We start from the raw sequence: 18,662 nt of genomic DNA, 5'->3' as shown, positions 1-18,662 counted from the left end.
TCTTAGAACTAACTATAATCAACTCCATTGTGAGATCGGTTGGTGGAAAAGGCCAAAAAAGGTTTCGGAAGAAAGGCTTTGCACTTTTTGTAACTTTGAGAATGTGAAAACTAACTTTTTTGTTTATCTTAGAGTTTGATGCACTCAAAGACAACAGGGGCAAGTTTGCCAATATCTTAACCACTAGCACCTAGTATAATTTATTCAACAAAGAGTATATCGAGAAGTTGGGAGTACTCATCATCAACTTGCATGAGCAAAAAACTGATTTGCAGCAGTCAGTTTTGATTGGACGGGTTGTCCCATAGGCTATCCTTAGCCTCGTGGATGTTAAAAGTGTAATCTTCTTCTTCTTATAATGTCCCTGAGACTCAATAGTTTACAAGATCACCATTCTATGGTGCACATGTATAGAGACTGACAATCACTTAGTCAAGACAGTCTAGAAAAGAATGGAAAATATGTGTATGTCTTGCTGAACTAAAATATTGTTCTTTTCTTGGGTGTGAAGTTTCAAATCTTGAATTCTGATTTCTCGTGTTGTTCTGGGCTTAAGATCCAATACCCACAGGCTAGAATTCCAAAGTTGGGTCTTCAATTTATGTAGGGAGCTTGTGAAACCCTTCTAAAACCACCTGCACCACACTTCAATACTTACACATATAGTTCCTAAATCATAAAGATAAAATTGTACACCAAACTGATTCAACAAAACTAGTGAATTCGTTATTGCAATATGAAGTAAATTTATATGACAAAGGGACTAGCCTATTGGCTTCCCAAATCAACATTCAAATCTAATCTCCAATTGTTCTTAGACTCATAATAAAATACCAAATTCCCACCCTTAGAATCCCAAAAACCAAACAACCTCCAACCTCTCTAGTTTTACCAAAATCTAGAAAAACTCTTCCTTTCTAAAATCCTACACACACACCCAAAAAAACAAAGAAACCACACACCAAATATTGCCCCTTTCAAACTCCTAAACTGTTGTTCTAAATGCCATGCAACCTCTCTAGAAGCATCCACCCACAAAAAGCATTTAACTCCATATGTTACTTTTAGCCCATTTCAATTTACTAAGGGGTGAAAGGAGAGAGAAACTATGGCCCTTCGTTTGGCAGGCCCTCTTTTCCTCCCCCATGTAGGTGGGTGGGTTCCTTCTCAATGCAAGGTGGGTGGGAAGCGGGGGGAGGGCCCCTAAAATTCTATGGTAGTCAGTAGATGACTAGGTTGGGGTGGGTGGGAGGCCCCTACTATTCTAAGGGCAGCGGCAATGTCACTTATCGAGTCCCACCCAACCCTTATTAATTAGTCAACTCTAATATTAGGTCTTGAGGGGAGGGCTCTGGTTATTCAGGAGAATATTTGCACTAGTTCACACCTGCCTTCCTTCATGCACATCAGTACAAAGACGATCAAAATATTGGGAAAATAAATTTATGACCTTAAAACAAATTAAATGCTTTGCCTTTGTTTTTTTGACTGGAATTTATTTTTCTCCAAACCATTTTTTAAAAAATTTGCATGTATAACAATAAAATTAAAAATAATATAACTGAAACATAATATAAATAATAATAATATAATATACTATCAAATTTCCACAATCCATGTACGCGTATATTCTCATACACACACACACACACACATATGCACATATATATGTATGTTAGACAGTTCAGATAACCAAAAGACAACTGAGAGGGTGGGGGGAGGGGGGGTGCATCAGTTGTCACAGATTACAGGAACATTCAACAATTAAAACTTTAATGCCAGAACCCAAAACATTAATACCTGAATAGCAGTTGATCCAATTAAGCATAAACAATAATCAAAGAATAAAAGCCATGCACACAACACCAAGATTTGTACGTGGAAAACCTGGTAAAGAGAAAAACCATAGTGGGAAGCCTACCCACAATTAGATAATACTTCTGTAGTAAGTATGTGAATTACAATGAAGGGGCTTGCACTTGCAGGAAGGCCAACAACCTAGAGCACACTGCTCATCACAAAAGGAGCCTCATCAACTACATATAAATATAGACTACAATCTAGAGAAGTGTTGAACTGCAAAAGATAACATCTCCTATGGCTGAGTACAGTTCCGCTTAAGCTCAATACCAGAGGACTAAATCCTCTTACATAAACCCAATTCGATCTCCAGTGATCAACCAACTCCTCTGCCTAAATGATATTACATTATTCGTACATTACATTCCTTGACCATGACCTCTTACATTAACCATGATGATCTATAATGAGATCTTACATCTTATTTATACAAACCCTCGACCATAAACAATCAGGTCGACCGCCAGACAATAAAACAATTACATAATTACAAACCATGTCGGCCTCAAACCAAACAAGTAATTAACAACACATAAGACATCCCAAAAAAACATCAATAGGTCCTATCCATGCGTTATATTAATGTCGGTCCATAACCTAGATCAACCGAGACCAAGTATAGGTCCACACGCTAAAGATCTCCAACCGCCAAGTCTCGAACATGATTACCAACATCATCCTGAAACTCCATTAGAAGCTGCACCAACAACACTTATGCAATTCATCAAAGATCTCCACCAAAAGACTTTGCTGGTGAAACCCTCGCCAGAACCAGAAACCAAGCTTCTAAGCAAGCAGGATAGCATCCAATCACCAGACCAAAACAAACTGCCCAAATATGAGTATAAATATCATGAACAAGCCAATTCCATCACTAGATTATACCGGATCATACCAAATCCAAGTTAACCAAAAACCACTCATCCTACTGGGACCATAAGGGTGCCGATAAAGCATCCAAACAACTAGTGTTGACATCAATGCAACAAATAATCAATTCCACCAAATGGCCAACAATGTATACATATATTTAAATATATGTATATATATGCACATATATATGTATACATATATTTACATATATGTATATATATGCACATATATATGTATATATATGCACACATATATATGTATATATATTTATTTATATATCATTATTTTTATTTCTTTGTGATTTCTTAGTTCTAGTTCTAATTTTTTATTTTTTATTTCTACTGGGACCATAAGGGTGCCGATAAAGCATACAAACAACTAGTGTTGACATCAATGCAACACATAATCAATTCCACCAAATGGCCAACAATGTATACATATATTTAAATATATGTATATATATGCACATATATATGTATACATATATTTACATATATGTATATATATGCACATATATATGTATATATATGCACACATATATATGTATATATATTTATTTATATATCATTATTTTTATTTCTTTGTGCGCTCTCTTTCTCTCTCCCCCACCCCTCTCATAATTTTATTTTGTCTAGATCTGCTTCCTAGCATCTTTCTTCTCCTTAGAACTTTCATCCCCATGATGAATCACAAAGTGTGATTCGAAATGTTTTTTAAATTGATGATAAAAATCTTGCATACAATGGAATCCAGAAGCATTATAAGAATATTATAATATAATTTTTTTGATATAATACAATCAATTTAAAGATGTATAAACATTTTTTATAATATTTTTAAAGATATAAATAATAAAATTATTTAATAAAAAATAGATTTTTCTATTTAAAAGATTGATTATTTTATTCCTTAAAACTAACAAATTTACTTTAACTTCAACTTAATAAATTTAAGATATAAAATTTATTAAATATAAATCTATTATTTTTTCTTAATTTTTTTCTTGTTTTAACTTGTCATAATTTTTTTTTAACTTGTGGTAACTTATTATCTTGAAATATATTAAATATAAAATTATAACAATTAAAATTATACAAATTATTATAAATTAAATTTATATTTAATAAATTTTATATATTTAATTTATTAAGGACAAGTTAAAGTAAGTTTTTTAGTTTAAAAAAAAATCAATCTTTTAAAAGAAAAATTTATTTTTTATTAAATAATTTTATTATTTATATCTTTAGAAACACTATACAAAATGTTTTTTCATCACTTTAAATTAATTGTATTATATTAAAAATTATTTATATTATTATTTTTTTTTTTTATGAAATAAAAAAATCATTTTAACGTGTTATCTTGATATATATTAAATATAAAATTATACACATTATTATAAATTAAGATAAATGATTGTTATCATATTTTTCATATTATTTTTTAAATTTTTTTTTTTTTTGATCGATAATTGGCCGAAGCTTGAATAGCTTTTGACTGGAGCTATGAACCAGTGGGGACACAGTAGGGGGCCCATCCCCATTACATATATTTGAATTATTATTATTATGTTTGATTAGATTGACCCCAAGACCTTCCTCATCCTATGGAAGGCCAAGAGTCACAACTTAGAATTCCACTTCAGATGTCCCTATTGGGAATTGAACTTGGGTCTTGAACTTGGGTCTCCATAGTGAGAACCCAGTGTTTATTTTATTATTGTAATTGTAATGTAATTATTTTTTTATTAATATATTATTTAATATTTTTATTTTATTAAGTAATTTTAATATTATATATATATTTTTGATCGATTTAATATTATATATTTTAGAAACATTATAAAAAATGCTCATATTTATATTATATTATTATTATTATTTATATTATGTTTCAGTTATTTTTTTTCAATTTTACTGTTTTTGATTAATAGGGAAGCAGAATTTGAAAGATGTCAAATCTTATTTACAAAAAGGCTGTCATCAGATAGCAATTAGCCTACCATCAGCAAACAGAAAGCCAGTTCACATAGAACCTAAAACGGAACACAACACAACAAAACAAGTTCAATTATTTTAGAATTACTAACACAACACAAAAAGCATTTAACTTGTTTTAGGCAGATGCATTTTCCAATCTTCTGACCGGCCACAAACGGACTACAAAGTACTGACATGCATGGAAGAAGGTGGGTGTGACCTGGTGCAAATATTCCCCTGGATAGCCAATGCCTCACGGGAGGACTCCACTACCCTGCCCAGCAGAGGAGAATTTAAAATGTGGAAGAGATCCTCTCTCACGTGGAGGATGCTCTGCAACTGCATCAACAATCCTGACTTGCAGACTTTACAAAGGTCTAGTTCATATTTGTCTGAAGGAATGGTCGCAGAGCACCATGCTCTAATGTTGCCAAGATGCTGCGCCAGAGGTCGTCCATATATCGGCATAGCCAGATCCCAACTTTTTTCCTCGTCTTGTTTTTACTGCTGCTCCTCGTATTCTTTTTCAGGCCTCGGGTTTGTCTCTGATCAGCTTTTAATGAACTGGAATTCCTAGTCAGTAGAGTAATGAATGCTTAAAGTCTTCTGACGCCTCTTTTTGTTGTAATTGCAGTTAACGCTAGTGGTGCCGGGGAATCGACAGCTAGCGCCCTTTTCAGTGGTGAAGGAGGACATCAAGAATGGTTTTAAGGACAATACTGCTTCAGTCCCGCCCATATCTCCGCCTCCGCCTCTGCCTCTGCCTCCGCTTCTGCCCAAATCCAAAGCGAGGCACAGCATTAATTGTTCGGTCAGTAGCACCTGTTCCACGTCTCGTCGAATTGAAGGAGGAATAAAATGGGACCCCTCGAATAGGCCCTCTTGCCCGGCTTACTTCGGGTATATTTACGAAGATCTGAAGCCATGGCGTACCACTGGGATAACGCTGAAAATGGTAGAACATTTCGAGAAGAAACAGTCTTTCAGGATAACGATTGTAGATGGTCGAATGTATCTCATCATTTACAAAAAACGCTTCCAGACGAGAGACATTTTTTCGATTTGGGGCTTTATTCAGCTCCTGGAATACTACCCCGGGTTGCTTCCAGATTTGGATTTGATATTCGATTGTGTGGACTGGCCGATAGTTAAGGCCCGGGACTACAGTGACGCCAATCCCCCGCCTCCTCTGTTTCGTTACTGTGCTGATGACGCTACGCTGGATATCCCCTTTCCGGACTGGTCATTCTGGGGTTGGTAAATAAATGTTCTGCTTTTCCCTTCTTACCCTTGAGTTTCAGAGCTCAATTTGGTGTCCATTTTGGTCGGTCATCTTGATACACTCGATATTGATGTTCTATTTGGTTGTTTTTTTTCTCTTGCAGGTCGGAAATAAACATACGACCTTGGGGAGGGCTGCTCACTGACATCCTGAAGGGCACGAAGAAGATTAAATGGGAAGACAGAGACCCCACGGCTTATTGGAAGGGCAATCCTTTTGTTGCAAATGTCAGGAAGGATCTCTTGAAGTGCAATGCTTCTGAAGGTCAGGATTGGAACGCTCGCCTTTACATTCAGGTAATTAAGTGGCTGTCCTCTCGTTTCCTCTTTGTTTGATTAGATTGCATTTCTACAGTCTAACCGAGTTTCTTGTATGTTGCTCTGCAGGACTGGTTGAAAGAAGCGCAAGAAGGTTATAAGAAATCTGAATTATCCGACCAGTGTGACCACAGGTGTGTATGATGCGTTTGGTTTCAATGTTGTATGGCTGGGTTTTTTGTCTCAGTAATTAGCGCTTGATTATGATGGAGCGGAAAACCATCGATTGCTTTTTACAAGTTCTCCACAATGTTCTTAGATGTAAGGTCCTATACAGAGTCCTTACAAATTTGCTAGCAGGTGTAGCTCTTTCAATTTAGGAGCATTTTGTAGAAAGCAGTGTCATACACTGTAAATTTTTTTCTTTTCCTTTTATAGATTCAACCGGATTACATGGATATTGGAATCTCTGCCCTTAAGTAGATTACATACAACAAACCACCTATGCCAGAAGCCTCCTTTCGCTGAGCTGACACAAACAAGGATCCATTCGGTCAAAGTTACACGAGATTTTCGGATGGATTTTCAACAGTTTCTTTTAGGAGGAACACCATGGAAGATTTATCATAAGATATCTATTCAAAGCAGTTGCTGCTCCTACTCTATAGATGAAACTTTTTAAATGGTGAAGTGGATGAAACTTTTTAAAGCTACTCTTACTTTATAGATGGAACTTTTTAAATGGTGAAGTAGATGAAACTTTTTAAATGGTTTTTATTGTACTCCAGTATGCAGGAGACATCTAATTGCGCTTCAGGATATAAACGTAACCTCTCTTTCAAGATTACATTCTTTACCATTACGTCAACAAAATTAAACATGTCTGCGGATAGCTTTGTAAGAACTGTGAACTATCTGCACTTTAATTGCTTTTTTCACTAAGAAAGGGTCTCAAAGTTTCTCTGTCATGAAATTTCCTTAGATGGTGCAGACAGTGGGTTTTAGAAATCTGCATTTGGTAAAAAGCCCAACAATGCATACGCTAATTCCGTTCGGCAAAAAAAATCACAGCTCCAGATTTTTGGCTCAAAATTCATGTTCCACTGCTTTCAGTTTCACTTCAATGAAAGCCGTTTAGTTAATTTCAAAAAAATAAAAGAGTAGTTCTGTCATCTCTCCCACTATAGGAAATAGGAGAATAAGAACACTATATCTTGTATCCTCTATATCATGTTTTTACCTACCCTTGGGCCTTCATTAGTGCAATGTGGGTTCCCTTTTAAACATTATAATTTCTTGGGTAAATGGTATACAATTAAATTACTAGATTTTCTGTAAATTAAAGTGACCCATATCCAGGGTTGGGGACTTCAGTAGGTTCGCTGGACTTGTAAGTTTTCTTGGTCTTGTGAATAAAATTATTTTGTCCACAGGAACCTGTAACCTTGGTAGCTCAAGATTATCAGGGTTTGCTTTTGTTCCAAGTTTGAATGGTGCCTTACAAAGCCAAGTCAGTATAATAGTCAGAAAGCAATTCCAATAAGTTTCAACTTGAAATTCTCGATACTAAAGTTAGGACCAGGAGCTGTAACTTATCACCACCAGCTAGGAAAATGATAAGCTCAAGAAAACTATTGGAACAACAGCCTCAGTGAAAATAAGCCCAATGGCACCCATGTTTAACCTTATTTATATTTTTTTTAGGAGCTGCTATATTGTTTTACCTCAATGCTTCTATTGTAATAGGTCTATACGGCACTCTATTGTTATCAGATACAAAATATATGTTGAAGGATCTGCATGGTCTGTGAGCTTGAAGAACATTCTGGCCTGTGATTCCCCAACCCTCATGTTGAAACCCAAATACCACGACTTTTTCTCAAGGGGACTGATGCCCATGGAGCATTACTGGCCAGTGGGACTTGACAGAAGGTGTGAATCCATAAAGCTTGCAATTGATTGGGGAAACAAGCACCCAAGCGAGGTATTGCTATTCTTATTTATAGACTAAAGAAAATCAAGCGAAATTCTATTGGAGAGATTGGGAAATGGCTATCCAGCCTCTAGGATGCACTAAAGTATTCATTATGATGTATGAGTGGGTATGAATGCCTTCGGAAATTCTAGGGTTTGGATAGCCGTTTCTGAGAAACTGTGTGAATGAACTCCTTTTTATTGTTGGGAGAATAAACATTTTGATACTTTTTGCAGCCTTTCTGACATTGGGTGTGCCAAGGACTAACTTTCTGTTCTGATCTTACAGGCGAAGGCCATAGGGAAGGCAGCTAGTGACTTCTTGAAGAACGAGGTGAATATAGCAAATGTGTATGATTATATGTTTCACCTTCTAAATGAGTATGCCAAGTTGTTGAAATACAAACCATCTGTTCCCAAGGGAGCCAAGGAGATCTGTTCTACATCCATGTTTTGCTCTAGAAAAAACAGGGTTGAAAGAAGATTTATGAAGGAATCTTTGGTTAAAACTGCCAGTGAATCAGGACCCTGCAATCTACCTAGTTCTGCCACTTTTTATGAGTCCTTAAAGGACTGGAATGAAAGGAAAGCTAATGCATTTCAAAAAGTTGAAGAAATGGAAAGGGAAGCGAGGGATGGTATTTTTAAAGAAGCATAAAATTTTGACATACTTCCCATGGAAATTTTGACTCCACACAGCCTTTCGTTATTTCCGCCAACTCAACCAGTGCATTTATCAGATTCCTTCATTTTTCTAAGAGGAAAGCTTTGAGACGAGTAAAACATTTTATTTTTTAATCTTAGGGTGTAGTTTATAACTAGTTTCGACATGATTATGCTGTTTCTAGTTGATTATAGTTTTTTGAAAAATATTATCTTCAATTATAACTTTGCAAGTATAAAGGAAAATACATATTTTTATTAAAAAGCATGTGTTGTTCAGACTAATCAATTAATGTGAACTATAATTATATAGACTGATTTAGAAAATATTGTTGTGTTCAATTGAGAAAATTAGAATATTAATAGTTAAATTAAGGAAGAAAGTGTAAAAGATGATGTCATAAAATTTATTGTAGGTATTGGATTCTAGATGTTTTGAGATTAGAAACAGATGATGATAATCTATAAGATTGTCTTCGAACTGAATGGTTGGTTTGCAATTGACAGAAAATTGTGGATGTGAATTTAAAATGGTTGGTTTGCAACTGAATCAAATTTGTGAGATTTTGATTCCCATTGTCTTTGATTTCTTTGGTATCTAGACTAATAGTATTTAAGAATAGTTTAGGAGGGTTGTTAGTATGTCATTAAAGAGGGTGTTCTCTTAGACTAAGCGTAAGAAAATTGCATGAAAGATTGAAGACATGAAGTTTTAGTCAATAAATTCTTGCTTGGGTCCTATGCACAAAGTGATTGCAAAATATAATTAAATGAATCCCAAACTATAAAGCTACAAAGAAATTAATTACAATTGTGAGATTAATAGCTTTAGAGTTTGTAGACATATCATTATCATCCAAAGTTCAACTCATCTCCTCATAGATGTTATGGCTCACACATACTTAGTAAATAAATTCAAGGTGGATGTGAATTCCAAGATTTTATGTCATCTATACATAGGAGTTTAGTTTGTTGAATGCTTATAACATATTGATGAAGTAGAAATATATTACAAGACTAATCTAGTTTTCTATATATATGTGTCCACTCTTCTTTTTTTTCATGTTTCTCATAATTTGAAATGGATTGATAAAAGATCATGGTTACCTCTTAAATATTGTTGATTATTACATAGTAGTTGAAAAACTTGGCCTCGTGTTGGAACACCATTTGTAGTGTGGTCTCTTAGATGAAGTTCCTCCTATTACTTTCATCATAACAAGAATATTCGTGCACTAGTCATATGACATGGCTAATGGTCCACAAGACCACACATTTTTCAAACATCATATAAAATTGTTCACTTACCCTTTGTATCTACTTACACTTCACATACATTTTTATTAGAGCATTTGAACTTACAACATCTAACAAAACAACCACTATCTATAATGCTTTGATGGATGTTCATGCCTTGTTATAATGATCCTATTTGGGTATTGTTGTCACAAAAGCTACACCCTATGATGATCAACCCTGATCATCAACCTTGTGAAACATGGAAACAACCTCCCAAGTGTGGGACCTGCAAAAGTGAGGTTGAATCTTTGGAGAAGGCCGACTTCCTTTCCAATCTAATGTAGTAGGACCTAATCTAATAATTCGATAGGGAAAAGATGAAGAGAGAAAGGATGCTTGAAAGAGGGGAAAAGGTTTGCACTTAGATGGAATATGATCTTCTTGTCTATAACTGCACAAAACATTAACAAAACCTGTACAAGGTATATACACGGTTCTATCTAAATCAGTTATCTGAGAAAAGATGAAGGTTGGAGTTCTTGTGAGATACAAAGGGAGGTTAACATTTAGCTCATAAATTGCATTCAAACATGGATTCAACACAATCAACTACAACTAAGAAAACTAAAAAAGATGTATTCATAAAAGGAGGTGATAATTCACATAGGTTTAAATGAATTGAATCTAGGTAAAACAGGCAAGCTTTATTAATGTAGGGCAAAGAAAAATTTACAAATGCAAAAGAACACAATTTTCTGCAGAAGAAAAGAGAGAATATCTTGAGGAAATATACAAAAATTGCCTTTATAGTTGAGGCATAACTCAAAATGAAAACTACAGTTGAAACCCTAACCCTCTTAGGGTTGGGTTACAAAAAATCTGCAAAAGGGAGGAAGACCAGGTCGATTGATCTAATTGACAAAAGGGATCAGATTGAATGTTGAATGTCGTCCCTGAAGATGTCCTTCATCTCTGGAAAGAGGCAAAAAGGGGTGCAAGAGAAGACGTCTCTGTGTGCAAGTACATCATGGCAACATGACAGAGCCAAAAAGTCTTCAAAATGCATTAAAGAGGCATGGGGTGGCGTCTGAGATCGGCCTCAAGGTCACTTCTGGAGTAAATGGCGAAAATCCCCGGTGGTTGTATGAAAAAAGGATTAGATATCAGGCGTCAACTGAGCAAAAAATGTCCTCGACCATCGGGTTGACAACCACCCAGTTGTAGATCTTTAAAATTCTAACAGTCACCGTAGTTTGAATGTCAGTCGTCGATCAAGAGATCTTGCGCACAGATGGACATGCGAGATCTCGCCACATACGCTCTCAAAAGCCCAACTAGAGATTAAGTTATGATCATCAGATTCGGTTCCAAGTGATCATCAACAAAGGAGATTGTGTGAGCCCACCACATCATGTCGCCTGCACACCATCGTCACTTGCTAGCCCACTGTGCAAAAAACTGCTTGCCAAAAGGAACCGCGAGGAAGCGGAGAGGAATAACAAGCCCCCCGCTCGCCCACGACACAACACTGGAATAGTCGGAAGAACAAACGGGGGCGCAGGAGAAAGAAAATAGACAGCCCGTCGGCCCGCAACAAAACTTGAAGGAGAAAAAGGGACCCTGTGGGGGAGCAGGAGGAGAGAAACAAGCCTCCCACTCACTCACAACATAGATAGGAGCTGCTAGAATAGCATGTGAGGGTGTGGGAGAAGAGAAAACCAACTTCCTGCAGGCCCGCGAGGTGGAATTGAAGGAGCCAAAAAGGAAAGCGGGGGCGCGAGAGCCAAAAGAAATAATCGTCGGCCAATGGGAACAAATGTAGACCGGCCCACAGATGAATTGGAACCCTCTAGCTGATAGCCCTTAAGTGAGTTGACAGGTTGACCCGGTCAACTCAAAAATAGAACAAGGAGCCCGAAAAGGATTAAAAGGCAAAAAGGTCCTTCTACAGATTTTCAAAAAGGAATGTGCATAACACGAAGGTTATGCAAGTGCGCATAACACGCAAGTTATGCAGAAAAGATTTTATCAGTTTGGATCTTAAGTTGACAGAAAAAGGTCAATAGGTACAAGGTAGGAGGGTACTAGCAAATATTTTGGAATTTGTCTCTACACCTACAACTTATTTTCTCTAAAGTTTCTAACACATTTTCAACAAACCCACTTTGTGCACTGCAATACATAAGACCGCATCACTTCCAAAATAGTGATGACTATTGCAATAGGCAAAATAGAGTTGTTTGAAATGCTAATGATAGGAGATGGGAACACCATTGTTTATCATCTTGTTTGTTATCTTTAGACTCTAAAACTAAATAATTATTGAAAACTTTCACAATACAAAATTTGAATGATTATGATACTTAAAAAACAAAATGCCCTAACACTAAAACATTTGATAAATCTTATTACAAACGACAAAAGTGCCCAAACACCAATAAACTTGGTAACAACCTTGATACTCTCAAAGATTGCATACTTTGCAAACTCTCAAGGAAGAGTGAGCCTCATAGACTATCTGAATTATCACATATTAATTGTATCTTTAATGTGATGATCAAAGTTGGTTGCTTCTAGAATATATTTCTTCTCTTACCTTAAAGCAAAACCAAATAATTAAAAACATTCCTTCCTTGATATAGAAATAGTTTAATAAACATGTCAACCACTCAACTTTTTTTTTTTTAATTTCTTGTCGCTACCAAAGATGAACCAACACAAATCCATTCAATACATCAAACATCATGCTCACTGAATTCACATTTCTAATCACTTAATTAGACAGAAAAATAATAAATAAGAGCGATCTTGTTGAAAGCTACATAAATCTAAAAACTCCCTTGCCAAAGAAATTATTTTATGCATGTTGAATATCAAATAAAACTTTTTAAAATGATTACATTCCAAACATAAATTCTTCCTCATAATCTGCGTAAATTCCAAATTCCGGTTGTTAAATTGCCACATTCTTGCACTTATTAAATTCTTGTGAACTGAAGTGTGAAATGGGTAGAAGAAGTTTAAAGTTAAGTGGCAAATAATTTATATAATTTAGAATTATACATGAAAGAGAATAATATTTAAATTAAGAGATATATTTTTTAATGAAAAACTCCTATAAAAAGGATTATTCAAATTTTGAAATTTGTTTTTAATTTTTTAATCTTGAGAATGACCTATTGGTCAAATAAAAGGGGAAATTTTTTTTGTGGTTGTGTTGATTTTAGAATTGATTTAGATTCATCTTTTTGACATAAAATAGCTCTTTGTCATACATGTAATCATAAAACATAAAAACAATATAAAATGTAAAAAATGAAAGACAAAAGAACATCATAGGTCCTTCATCCATGTTTAAGCTAAGAGCAGCTTTAGACTTAGCTTCAACTTTTAAATGTCAAACATTAACATTCAACTCACAGATATCTAAATTAAGTGTTAACAAACATTTAAACAACCCAAAACTAAGGAAATACATGCCAAGGCATCAATGTGACCTCTTCTTGTATTCTCTCACCCTCAATCATGGTATAACATTTCATGCATATATGTCCAAGGGTGAGGGAAAATAAGAAATAAGTTACTTTGGGAGAGCTAAGAGAATTGTTGTCGCTTCCTAAAAGTGTTGAGGTTGCTTAGTATGAAGAGACATTGGAAAGAACTCAAGAAGAAAATGATCACTAAAAAGACCGTGGAACTAGCTCATCTTGATACCATTTTTAAGATAGAAGTTTTTCATTTGAACAAATTCTTTGAAACACCCAACAAGATTCGTTAAACATTCTACATACATTAATTACTACTCAAAACGTTACTGCCACAACTTAGCAAATTAATGTCCCCATCCATTGTGAACTCTTTCCTCATGATGAGAGTGGTCCCTTGAATTTTCAATTGTTTCACTTATTTTTGCCACATGAGCAAGAATAATTTGCCAATAGTCAAATAAAATGTGAGAAAAATATATATATATATATCCAATTTGAATTTATGCAAAATGGTGATGAGTCACATTTAAAATGTACATATTTTAGTGAACTTGATTTAAAGGAGAAATCCTTGTGACAAGTTCATTTATCTTCTTTCCATTTCATCCACCTTTCTCTCTTTCTTGACCATTTATTTAATGGTTCCTATTGTACCTCAAAAATATGTTAGGACATATGAGACCTTGAGGGAAAGTTCCTCTCAATGAACTTTATACCCTTACCTACATTTGATAGGCATGTTCTCCAACTTGATTCTCTATTTCCCTCTTAAAATAGGTATAGACTACAAAGACCAATTTTGACGATAATCACCTTGAACAAGAATAATATATGGGAGCCACTCAAGATCTCATTCTATTTAACAACCATATGTGGTGGGGGAGGGGAATATTAGGGAACTATCATTCAACAGAATCCTAATTACCCATAGAGCCAATACATCCTTGTCTAATTTGAAATTCATCATGAATAAATTAATTTTCCTAAAGGATGTAATAAAAAGGCACTAGCACTGAAGCTAATTCAACATCTAGAACCATAAAAAAAACCCCATCTTTTGTTAATATCCAAAGGAAGGACAAGATCATGAAGGAATGAGTCTTGAGTTGGAAGAGAAAATGGTGGAGTAGAGAAAAAGTGGCTGGTCAAGGCTTGTCCTTTAATCACTTTTTGAGAAACAAATTTGAGGTCAAATTCTATTAACAACATAACCCATTAAGAAAGATATCTTAAAATATTTAGAGAAAACATGATTCAATAGGTCAAATTTTATTATGACATGCATTTTAGCATTAAGAAAGTAATACATATCAACTTTTGTGTTGCAAATACAAGAGCAAGACATTATTTTTCAACTGCAGAATATTAGACTTCATAATCAATTAAAGTGTGAATTATATAATACATAGCATGCTCCTTACCATCATCATCACGTTGTGCCAATAATGTTGCAAGAGCATTAGACGAAGCAAATGTATAAAGAAGAAGGAGATGGTCAGAAACTATTATTTGTAAGATAGGAATATTAATTAAGTAACATTTTAAATCATCAAAGGCTTTTTGATAATTCAAATTCCATTTAAAAGTACTACTAATTTTTAGAAGTTGAGTAAAAGGGAAAGTTTGATCCACCAATTGTGGAACAAATCCATGGATAGCTTGAATTTTTCCTTGTAAGCTACGAAGTTGAATGAGTCTTTAAAGGACTGGAATGAAAGGAAAGCTAAGGAATTTCAAAAAGTAGAGGAAATGGAAAGGGAAGCAAGGGATGGTAACTTTAAAGGAGCATAAGATTTTGATATACTTACTTTCCATGGAGTTTTTTTCTCCACACAACCTTTCATGATTTATGCCAAAGAAACCAATGCAATTATTAGATTCTTTTATTTTTCTTAGAGGAAGAAAGCTTTGACATGAGTAAGATTTTGATATACTTACTTTCCATGGAATTTTTTTCTCCACACAACCTTTCATGATTTCTGCCAAAGCAACCAATGCAATTATTAGATTCTTTTATTTTTCTTAGAGGAAGAAAGCTTTGACATGAGTAAAACAAAGAATTTTTTTTATGTTAATCTTAAAATGTAGTTTATAATTAGCTTTTAATGTGATTATGCTCTTTGTAGTTGATTATAGATTTTTGAAAATATTGTTTTAATTATAATTTTGCAAGTCTAAAGGAAAATACACATTTTTATAAATAAACATTTATTATTCAAACTAATCAATTAATGTGAACTATAAATAAATAGACTAAATTAGATAACATAGTTATGTTGAATGAATGAGAAAATTAGAATATTAATAGTTAAATTAAAGAACAAAGAGTGAAATATGATGTCACAAAGTTTATTGTAGGTATTGAATTCTAGATGTTTTGAGATTAGAAATGGATGATGACAATCTACAAGATTGTCTTGGGATCTAAACTACTGGTTTGTAATCGAGACAAAATTGTGGTCTTGGGATCTAAATTGCTAGTTTATAATTGAGACAAAATTGTAGAAGTGAATTCTCTACCTCTAGAAATGATTAGGGACAATGTGTGATTTTGATTCCCATTATCTTTGATTCCTTTGGTATCTAGGCTAATAGTATTGCTGGATGAAAATTTTGTAAACTGATGGAGATTTACAAAATGTGAGATTCATAACAACACATGAGATAATATCTCTCAGAAGGAAAGATATGATCTCTCCTAATTGTAAGGGAAGACTCTCCCTTTCTACTGCAATTATTTTCTATCTTATTTACCTGCTAACTTTATACTATTCCAAGGTGAAACAACAACTTAGTTCTCTTTTTTTAGAACCAATTATATCTAATTCTCTTTTAAGAATAAATTTCCTTAATTAACAACTCTAATCTTGAAGTAATATTAAAACTAATTTAATGAGGAAGTAAAGTGTCCATGAAAGAACAAAGTCTTCCATTACTTCCCTTTTTCTGAAAAAATGACCTAGGGACGAGAATTATGCACATTAAGAACTCAAAGATTCTTTTTAATACTTAATCCCTATCAACCATTGCAACCCAAATATATTGTGAGCTCAAAGACTTACAAATATATTAATAGATCTTTTACTCTAACCAGATAGTCCGTACAACACAAAGACTTTACTTTTTCCAATACAAATTCCAGAGATAACTTGCAAAAGCTCAAAGACTTAAAATAACCCTCTATCAAACAATTTCCAATTCTTGAATTTTCAAAGTAACTCAAATATTACTTGCAAAGACCCAAAAACTCTTCAATATCTAGGACCAAAAACTTTACTCAATTTTAATCATTCAAGAAAATATGATACCAATGACATAAGAACATTCATACCATACATAATTTTGTTCTCAAAACAAAGTTTGAATGCCAAGCTTATCTCCTCTTTAATTAAATTGCAAATTTTATAAAATGAACACCAAGTCTTAATTTTCTCTTCACTTTGGCAGAGTTTCGTTGCATAAACAATGATGGAAAAAAGATCCTTATTACAATAATAACCCTCATATATATAGAAGAGGGGTGCAACATGAAAATAGGAAATTATAACTAATTCTAAGACTAAGTAAAAATAAGAGTTTGATTTGACTTAGGACTTGTGCACTCAACACGTGCACCTAAGCATATACAAAATGACACCTAAGGTGTCAATTGACATAAACAAATGCCACTGAAAAACATGAAAATGACTATGTCATTTTACTCAAGTTGACTCACTTCAGGAATTCCTCAAAATTTTGCAAGGCATTCTTCATTTGAACTCCATCGGGTCCCTGGGTATGGCTAGTGATGATCTTGACCCTGGTGATGGAATCCTCTAAGTCTGTGCAACTTTCTAGTGTTTCTTCAAAAGTGAATCAAGAAAATACAAGATGAATTGGAGATCAACCAATCTATCAATTGAAAACAAGGATAAGTCCTCTCTATCAACTTCAGCGGACACAAGCAAACTAAACTCAATGATTTCATCAACATCAAGGACTTTTTCAATATCATCAAGGAAAGCACATGAAATTTCAGAGATTTTAGCAACAATCTCCTTCTTATGTGCACATTCTTTTTAAGCTTTACTCATGCCCTTGACTAGGCACTCTATAATATTCATTTGATGTTCCAGAGCCTCCCATTGGTCAATATACATGCGCTATGAAGCAATAACACCATTTTGAATGAGATCATCTGGATCATAATCCTAAAATTTCACCCAGGCTTCAAAGTCATTTTATTGTGTTTCAAGCTCTTAGGAGAAGGATTCTATGGTGTTGTCCACCTCTGTTCTGATACCATCAAGATTATTAACAATGGTGCAAGCTGAGATTAGGAGCCAAGTACATTGACTAAGCATTTTATCCATCTATTCCCCTACAACTCTGCTTCATGATGTTGCTTGCTCATCTCTTTTCACAACCTGTTCATCCAGAGATGAGGCTACCGGTTCAATAGCTTCCAAAGAATTAGTTTAATAATAAATGAGGTGAGATACTCAATTTGTGTCTTGAGTTGATCCTTTTTTTCTTTATCTTTGTCATGTCTGGATACTAGGGCCTCCAAAGTGGACTGAGCATCCTATGCAATAGAATCATGAGTCTACTTCCCTATTTCAATCCTATGGATCACATAGTCCGACTCCTGGATCTTATCAATATCCATGTCTGGGGTAGGCACAACAACCTTGGCATACTTGTTCCTTGCTTTGTCAACTTTTACTCTTGATAGATTTTTATCTTTCTTTGTAGTTTTGGGTTTGACAAGAACAAGTTGACTAAAATTAAAATCTTCAAGAAAGATTGCCTACTTCTTTCTCTTAGGTGCATTGGAAAATAACCATGGTGGCAAAGTTCAATCATCATCCTCACTTGCTACCACATCTTGAGAGGTATTGATAGAATCTTGAACGATGGCAGTTACAATAGGATATGTCATTGTGACAACATTGGTAGGATTTTCAAGGAATGACTCATTAGACCTAGGAGTAGACTCAGTCATAAACTTGTCAAAATCATCTAGCATGGTGAAAAACACTTCGAACAACATGGGAAAAGCAGATAA

The 18,662-nt window shown here is 34.4% G+C and overlaps 1 protein-coding gene across 2 annotated transcripts; it reads left to right on the top strand.

Annotated features, from left to right (window-relative positions):
- The first annotated feature begins 4,858 nt into the window (after nt 1–4,858).
- On the top strand, nt 4,859–9,153 carry LOC131028570 (uncharacterized). Of its 2 annotated transcripts, XM_059210049.1 has the most exons (7): nt 4,859–5,249; nt 5,347–5,969; nt 6,098–6,153; nt 6,247–6,290; nt 6,381–6,445; nt 8,025–8,235; nt 8,515–9,153. In XM_059210049.1, the coding sequence occupies exons 1-7, from the start codon at nt 5,148–5,150 to the stop codon at nt 8,881–8,883; spliced, it is 1,470 nt and encodes a 489-aa protein (XP_059066032.1). In that variant the 5' UTR covers nt 4,859–5,147; the 3' UTR covers nt 8,884–9,153. The 2 variants fall into 2 exon arrangements, with proteins under 2 accessions (XP_059066032.1, XP_057814859.1); XM_057958876.2 differs by having other exon boundaries at nt 4,860–5,249; nt 6,098–6,290.
- Nucleotides 9,154–18,662: the final 9,509 nt, after the last annotated feature.

Source organism: Cryptomeria japonica, chromosome 8 (genome assembly GCF_030272615.1).
Source record: "Cryptomeria japonica chromosome 8, Sugi_1.0, whole genome shotgun sequence".
Taxonomy (NCBI): Eukaryota; Viridiplantae; Streptophyta; class Pinopsida; order Cupressales; family Cupressaceae; genus Cryptomeria; species Cryptomeria japonica.
The sequence above is the reverse complement of the archived record's forward strand: the minus strand, read 5'-3'. Positions and strand labels throughout refer to the sequence as shown.